Here is an 8601-nt window from a genome sequence, read left to right as displayed (position 1 = left end):
CACTTATTTATTATGGCATTTCAATTCAGAGTTGTGGCAATCATCTGTAGCATATTTCTTGGTCCAAAAAGTCTTAGCGTAAATTCTTCCCCAGATAAAGTTCAACCTGCAATGGTCCAGTTTGGGATCCTGTATTCTTAATACAGATTCATTTTCAGCCCGGCTAGGTTTTGGCCCATTTGACTGGATTTAATGCTGGTATTCACCACACGGCTGCCATGTCAACCAGTTAGGGCCCATGGGTCATTCATTCTCTCTCCAAATATCACCCAAGTCCAGTTGCTGACGACACTCATGTCGGGTGAGTACGGTGCCAAACAGCATTTATACTAGTTTGCTTGATACCCCAGCCAAAAATGTTATGTCAAATAATACATGGGTTATAGTCCAGGGTCCTGACACATATAGTCGAATACATTATTATGCAAGTAGATACCCAAGTTTGTTCCTATCAACTTTGAAATCTTCTAGGTGTTCAATAGTTCAGTTTGTCCCAATGGAAGTGTCTGCTTCTTTGGAAGGTTTGTACCTAGCGAAGAGAATATTTTACTTTTTTCTAATGTTAAACTAAACTCCATTCATTCCTGAAACAAGCTGGTGTACCAGTCAGTTAAAGATCTAGTAACTTAGTTGTAGGCTTGCCTTGTGTTATTCAGTGCTTGTGATCCACTAAGCTTATCCTGTAAGGTGCTCTACTTGCTGATAGCTTATAGATAAGCCTGATGCTATTTGAGGAACCGAACGAACAAGTCATGTGTTCCTGCCTAATTGAGGCCCTTTACTTGCTTTGACCGGGGTGTTCTGTTTTAATGTTAAGCCCGAATAAGCTAGATGTTTGGTTCAGAGTCCTGGCATAACTGCTTAAGGTTACTTAACTGACAGGCCAAAGCTTAAAATGGGCCAAACAGGCCCCATTATAATGTTGTGGCAGTAGGCATGTCATGTAGGCAACCTGAAGCTTACTAGTTGTATTGTCTAGTCTTTGTTTTCCAATCTTTTGGTGGTATCGTGTTTTCTATATTTCTCTTTTGAAATGAACTACGATGGTTATTTTGGTACAGTTATTGCTGAGGGTGCAATGTACTTTTGTGCGCCAATTTAACTAGAAATGCTATCTTGGAGATGGGAGCCGCTTGCTCAGCTTCTCAACAACGCCTGAATCTTGATTCACTCACTTGTCACCGACTTGCATAATGTTTTGAGTTTTCTATCCCACGACTGAAGAGTTTCAGAGTTCGTTCATAGGATATGATGAGCTGTGACCTGCAGTCCATGGCGGGTGACTGCATGCAGTAGCAGGCTTATATGAGCACCTGGGTTGTGTTGCGTGGCAAGGTAGAGCTAATACTGCCTAGCAATTATTCATCACGAGCATATTGCTACTGAATCATAAGCCTTGAGCAAGTTCTGTTTTCTAGTGCTGGCTTGAAGCTGGACCAGAGGGGTACATAGCAACTGATTCAGAGACGTGGTTTGAGGTTTCACGAGGTAAGACTTCTTGTCTATAGAATTAACCTCAGTTGCATATTCTACCGTCAGTAGAGTAGTATAGTCTTGACAAATTGCTTAGCCACCAGCTGCTTTCAGCAGAAGGGATCCTATCGTGATTATTTATTTGTCAAAGATAGGAAGATCTTTCTCTTCGAATGTATTTTTACAGCCTGCAAATTAATCTTGCAGTTTCATCCAACTCACCGCTCTGAAGATAACTACGTCACTATAGCAATTTGACTGAGTAGCCATGTCCAGCAACCATTTGCTAGCTAAGCCCATCTGGTAAACCATGAAGCTCCGCTGAACTTAGTTCTGAAAGCAATTTTTCTTTTTTTTCTCGCAAGGTCCATTGACAGATGGAGCACAAGGGCCTAGAATGAAAGGCAAAAGGCGAGAAATGACCCTAGGCTACAGTAGAGACTGGCATTGGCTTCTCCTTCTTAGGTGCATTGCTGATGAACACTGCTTAAATACCTAGCGTCCAAATCAACCTGCAGACGGTAATTCAGTGAGCTTAATGGCTATTTAACTGTGACAGTTATTTAAGCCGTGGGCGTCTGATTCCACTCAGTCGCCTCTTTCCAATTGAACCGTTTCTTGACTGAATCGACATCTCCAGTGTCACTCTTCAGGTCAGGTAGGTATTCAGAGGACTAGGATCCTGACATGTACCTCGTTAAGGAGCTCGCCTCAGATGGTGACCATGTCTCCGCTCCCTTCTTTACCAGCTGGCGCACCCACTACCCAGGTCAGCACATGCCGGCAAGGCGGCAATCAACGTTGTCAGGTTCATATCTTCTGTCAGTTTAAGCGGACATGCATGCAAGTACCGTTATATGTCAGACCAATTGTTGTTGCTGAGCAATACCTCCTGTATGTTTAGGGATTTTTTTATTGTTGTTTTACCTCATGCTTCAAAGCTGCTTGACTGGCTTTTCGAAGAGATCACCTGCAGAATACCCCTTAACAGAGTGGTTCCAAGTATTCTCAAAACAAAATAAAACAGAGTGGTTCCAAGTAACCCGGCACTGCAAGTCTGCAGGCAAATTTCTGAGCCATTTTCATTGAGTAAAAAACTATTAGCAGTGCCATGAAGGTTTCCCGTGAACAAAAATAAAAAGAACTGAAGAACGACCACTATAAGTGCTCTCATTGTTGCTCAGTACAGCGCCATGAAGGCTGTTTCTTTTTTTTAATCTCAAAGCTTATCCTGTAAAGGTGATCTACTGGCTGATAGCTTATAGATAAGCCTGAAGCTATTTGAGCAACCAAACTAACAAGTCATGATCTCCTGCTTAATAGAGGTCCTTTACTTGCTTTGGCTCTATCATGGCAGGTGTTCTGTTTAATGTTAAGCCCGAATAAGCTACTGTACATGTTTGATTCAGAGTCCTGACTTAACTGCTTAAGGTTACTTAATTGATAGGCCAAAGCTTAAAATGGGCCAAACAGGCCCCCTTTAATCTAGTGGCAGTAGGCATGTCATGTAGGCAACACAAAGCTTACTAGTTATTTTGGTTTCCAAATTTCTGGTTATGTCGTGTGTTATAAATTTATCTTGTAAATGAATTATGATGGTTATTTTGGTGCGGTTGTTGCTGAGGATGCAATGGAAAATGCTATCTTGGAGCTGGGAGACTCACTTGCTCAGCTTCTCAGCAACGCCAGAATCCTGATTCACTCACTATCACCAACTTGCGTAATGCACTGAATTTTCTGTCCATAGTTGAAGAGCTTCAGAGTTTGTTCGTACGATATGGTGAGCTATAACCTGCAGTCGAGGACAGTTGAATGCATAGGCTGCGTGACAAGGTAGAGCTAATGGTGCCTAGCAATTATTCATCACGAGCATATTTGTACCAAATCATGTCAGTCTTGAACAAGTTTTGTTTTTGCAGTGCAGGCTTGAAGCTGAATCAGAGGGGGTACATAGCAACAGCTTTAGGGGCATGGTTTGATGGTTTCACAGAGGTAAGACTTCTTGTCTATAGAATTAACCTCAGTCGCATATCCTACCGTTAGTACAAAAAGTATAGCCTTGACATCATTGGAAGCTGCCATTACTCGTCAGTAAGTACCGACTAAGCTGGCCACTAGGGACGCGATGGTGGGTGGGTACGCGTGTCGAGGCCAGCCAGTAGCAGCTAGCCTTGGTATCATAATCTGTAGGCTGTAGCTGTGGCAGTTTGCCCTGGTGCTTGCGATGATTCTAAAACCCTGCCATCCTGCCATGCAACACATCTCCTTATCTTGATCCAGTTCTCGAGTTGTCACTCAACTTGCTACAAAATCTGTACTTTCCCTTTGCGAGCGAAGGAATACGAACTCCTGTTTTGCACCCTATCTGCGTTGTTAGCCCAAAGCCTGCCGTATGAACTACTACTATTGGGCAGTTGAAGAAAATGCGGCCAGTATTCTCCAACTAACCGTCCAACGTCATGCAGCAGGCAGGTGCAGGTGATCTGTACGTCCTGGTCATCTCTTGGCCAGGAGCTGCTCTCAGCAGAAGGGATCCTCCTATGGTGTATGATTTGACAGAGATAGGAATATCTTTCTCTTCATAGGTATTTTCACAGCCTGCAAATTAACCTTCCAGTTTCGTCCAACTCAATCCTCTGAAGGTAATACTAAGTCGGTAGAGCGATTTGGCTGAGCAGACATGTCCAGCAACCATTTAGTTAGCTTCAAGCTGCACTGAATCTCAATTCTTAAAGCAATCTTTTTATTTTACCGATGGTTCATTGACGGGAGGGAGCATGAGGGTCTGGAATTAAAGCCAAAAGGCGAGAGAGGACCCTTAGGCTACCGTAGCAACTAGCATTGGCTTTTCCTTCTTACATCTGTGTCTGATGAACAATGCTTACCTAGCGTCCAAATTAACTTACAGACGGTAATTCAGCAAGCTGTTTGGATTGGATGTAAATTTTGTGTAATGACCGGTATTCAGTTCAAACTTGAGCTAAATACCGGGGAGCACACTAATTTTACACCCAATCCAAGCGGGGCCTAACAACTAGTATAATTTGCCCTCAGTCTAGCGAATTCAAACTACAAACCCTCACGAATCAGATCATTAATCAGGCAAGGCAGGGAATCTCTATTTGGAAAATCCTTTTACAGTAATATTTGGTGAGAAGCCGCACAACAAGCAGCAACAGGTACTACGGGGCTACGAAAACATTGGTTGTGGAACCAACAAACAGGATAGAATTCAGAAGAATTTATCAGGAACAGGGATTCCCCAAAGAAAAAAAAACATCTTAACAACAGAAGACATGTAGGAGTATTAATCAATCATGGTGTAAACTGAGATTACACTTTCATGTATCACAGGGCTTGTTCAACGTAATTACACCCACGACGGCGATAAGCTTGACAACAACTAGTACTTGAAACTTATTTGTGTTTGCTGGCACATATGGCTGCACCACCAGGATAACAATAGCGATTGCGGTTTTGTGGCCTGGGATCAAGCAGATGCGGCGGCAGCCTCCTCCAGCAGCTGCTTCACCTTGGTGATGTAGTCAGCCATGGCCTCCTCCTTGGATTTGGCTGCAAATCGAGTTTCGCCAGAATTTGCACAAACGTAAGTTTGGTGGTGTTCGCTCAAGAACGACGGTAAAGGTGGTTTTCATGGATTTGAAAGTGATCAAGAACTTGTAGAGTTTACCTTCGACGGCCTTCCAAGCATCCCATTTGGCCTTGCCAGCCATATCAAAGAGGCCGCCGGGGCGGGCTGCGAGATGAGAACAGAGCGGTTAATTGGGCTGAGCGCGACGAATCAACGGTAAGATTCTAATGCAAAATGCCATGTACTTGTGTGTGTGTTTGAAAAGAAAAATCAACGATAAAAAAAATCCTGCACTAGTTAGTAAAAGTATGTAGCATTGTTGATTAATCGGAGGACAAGCAGTGTCACATGCTGTGTTCCCTATGTAGATCCACAGGGAGGTATCAATCATGCATGCACATCTGGATCTGGGCACATGGCCTGGTGACCACATTTTTGTTTTGAAATGAAGGGGTGACCACCTGGGTTTGGTTGGACTAGTTAAAGCCCTAAGATGGGGGCTGTGTATTCTCCTTTTCCATCGAATTGTCCCTTCTAAGCGTATACACATAGGCACGATCAATCAAACAGAGTCACTCTTGAGAGATGATAAGCAGCAGCATGGCAAACCAGTTATACAGTCAGTCCTCTGCTTATGCAGCACACACACGCGCGAAACTTCAAGTATTTCAACAGTAAACCAGGCCTGATAATTTACTTGTTACTAATAAGACTAGTAATAAGAAGATGGAGAGATGTAATACCGGTGTTGACGGGGCCGACGGTGGCCTGCTTGTAGAGGCCGTAGAGGCAGAGCTTGCTCTCGTTGGTGGTGGTGTCGGGCAGCGTCTTGGCCTTCTCCGCGTGCTCCTCAAACTCCTCCTGAACAACATCAATAGGCAAGCGCGGCATATAAGTAACTGACAGTGGCCGCTGCTAATTTGGCTCGCCGGCCAGTTCACCGGTAATTTCGGGGCAGAAAGGCGGTAACAAATCCTGAAACTGCAGGGTAAACCGAGTTTCGCAAGCACATGTATAGCTGTTTACTAGTACCGGTGTGAATCTGAACCCAAAAGTTGAGCAGATTCAGACATTAACAAATCCCTGAAGTTGCAGGTCAATCAGATCTCGTCAACATATTCACGGAACTAACTAATCATTCAGCTCGATGCATACTGGAGTGATAAATTAGCCTGAAAACAACGACGGTGATCTTCAAAACATCTGAAGGGGGCGATTCAGACAGCAAAGCTGGGCTGGAATTGTGCAGTGCAGGGCCATACAGATACAACCTACTGAACCACACACGCCAGCAATCAAACGGCCGGCACGGAATATTCGCTCCTAAATTCTACAGCGGCGGCGGCGGCTCGCGGGTAGATCCATGGGATATAGCAGCAGCAATCGGACTAGGAAGCTGGAACCCAGGATCGTGCGCGTCGGACGGGGCACCGGCACGGCGACGGCGGGATTCGCCGGAGCCGGAATCTAAACGGGGCTCCGGCCAAGGCATGGATCGCGGCAGAACACGAGATGGATCGAGAGGGGGAGGGGTTGCTTGGGTGCTTACCTTGAGACCCATGTCGATCGGCTGCTCTCCTCGGCGATAGGAGCGATCGATGCGAGGCGAGAGGTATCGACGAGCGGTACAAGGGCGCTCGCAGCTCGCTAGATTATATGGGCGGGGCGGGGAGGTTCGTTCGTTCCTGCAGGGGACTCGTGCTCGCCCGCGATACGTGTCGGGGCCGATCTCGGCCGTCCGATCAACTTCTAACTTGTCGATCACAACATAGTTGAACCCTTTTCTTTTCTTGTGGCCAACGAACTACTTTTCTTTTTTTTTTTAGGGTGGCCAACGAACTACTTTTCTTTCTTTTTTTTTGAGGGTGGCCAACGAACTACTAGTACGTGGGTGAGGGGTATATTCGTTCGGCGTGGCTCTCTCGGTTTCTGCTTACCACGTTTTTCTCTTTCTTATTACCGGCGGTCTTTTTCATTTTATCTACACCGCAATACTCAAATCCGCGCCCACACGCAGCGCGGACACTGACAGTGACAGACAACACACACAAAACTTGACTCCACAATCACAAACACTATTTCCAACTCACCAAATCCATATTATTACATGCAACGTAAAACCTAATCTAAACATAGCTTGGCCGACGGCGCCGCTCAAAATCTTGGTCCGGTCGTCAGCGAGGTAGAGTAGGACACAGACCGGCTCACGGGACTCAAGGCGCCGCCGTGTCCCATGTCCTACTATTCCTCATCAGAGTTCGTAACTTTCACAGTGTCGGTGGACGTGAGATCGACGATGGATCTGTCTTGGGAGGAGCCGACAACGTCCACCACACGACGCGGTTTGTGGCGCCTGAGGTGGGCGTGCACCACACGGGGGCGCCTCGAGAATGCGACTCCGCCTCTCCAACGCCCGCCGTCCCGAGGGCTGCCGCCACCTCCCGCGCTCGCTGTCTCGCACGACGGGTACATGGCGTGCCATATTTGCCTCGGCGGACCCCACACGCCCACCTCCGCCTCGCACGCGCCAACAAAGCGGCTGCGAATTCGCCGGCGTGCTCGGACGCCTGACGGCCCGCACTGCCTCCGATGAGGCAACTGCGACACACCTCGTGTCAGATCCATGCGTCATTGGCCGGGCCCAATGGATTCCTGATGGAAAGAATGTGAGCATTGCTATCGAGCGGCCTTCTCCCGAGAGCAGCGGAGCACAAGGCAAACGTTCATCTCCTCCTCGGGGCCGCGTGGGAGGAGCTCGGGTGTATGACTCGGATCCGTTGCCCGCCAAGTCGGAGAGGGTAGGAGATCACTAGAGGGAGTTTGTGGGCAGAGGGAGTGGTATGGAGGGGAATGGAGTGGAGTGGAATGCGGCTAGGGTTTCGACCTGAGGTGCGGAGAGGGTCCATTTTCTGTGGGGTCGGGTGGGCCGGATCCGACGTGGCGGACGTGTTCGGGCGCGTCCGGGTGTCCCCATATCCAGTGGCGGAGCTACGGCTGGGCAAAACCAGGCCATGGCCCGCCCAGTCCAACTAGATTTTTGTGAAGAGTAGTACTGAATCTGGGCCATAAGAGTAAAATTTTAATAATACTTCTGAACATTTTCAATGATATTTCCGAACCTAACCTGTTTGGCCCGCCCAGAGAAATGACTGTAGCTCCGCCACTGTCCATATCCACCCCAGATTTGGGCCGGATATGGAGAGTGTCGGTCAATCTAAGCGTTTGGGCTGGCTATAGCGAGACAGGTTGGATGGCGTTTTTGCGTCTGGACACTGATCGGGCAATCCGTCCGAACGTTTGGAACGGATATGGGGTCCGGTTATAGACGCTCTAACAGATTTGCAGCACACCTATTTTTGAGACCTTATTAGTCAGAGATGACGGTGAAGTGTGAACGCTAATTTGTCGGAAAAAAATTTGGGTAATTCGTCAAAATTATTGTGATGCCTGTGCGATTTGTTTTTTCCTTGAGAGTAGTGCAAATTGTTTTCGTACAGTAAACAATAATTATTCCACAAAAAATACTTGTCATTGAA

At 46.8% G+C, this 8601-nt stretch overlaps 1 protein-coding gene across 1 annotated transcript; it reads right to left on the bottom strand.

Annotated features, from left to right (window-relative positions):
- Window positions 1–4770: 4770 nt before the first annotated feature.
- Window positions 4771–6854, bottom strand: LOC123150637 (acyl-CoA-binding protein). The gene is made up of 4 exons (XM_044570473.1): window positions 6615–6854; window positions 5809–5926; window positions 5165–5230; window positions 4771–5046 (listed from the first exon to the last, which is right to left on the bottom strand). The coding sequence occupies exons 1-4, from the start codon at window positions 6624–6626 to the stop codon at window positions 4964–4966; spliced, it is 279 nt and encodes a 92-aa protein (XP_044426408.1). The 5' UTR covers window positions 6627–6854; the 3' UTR covers window positions 4771–4963.
- Between the last annotated feature and the right edge of the window lie 1747 nt (window positions 6855–8601).

The sequence above is a fragment of the Triticum aestivum genome, chromosome 7A (genome assembly GCF_018294505.1).
Source record: "Triticum aestivum cultivar Chinese Spring chromosome 7A, IWGSC CS RefSeq v2.1, whole genome shotgun sequence".
Taxonomy (NCBI): Eukaryota; Viridiplantae; Streptophyta; class Magnoliopsida; order Poales; family Poaceae; genus Triticum; species Triticum aestivum.
This window is presented reverse-complemented; position numbering and strand designations above follow the sequence as displayed.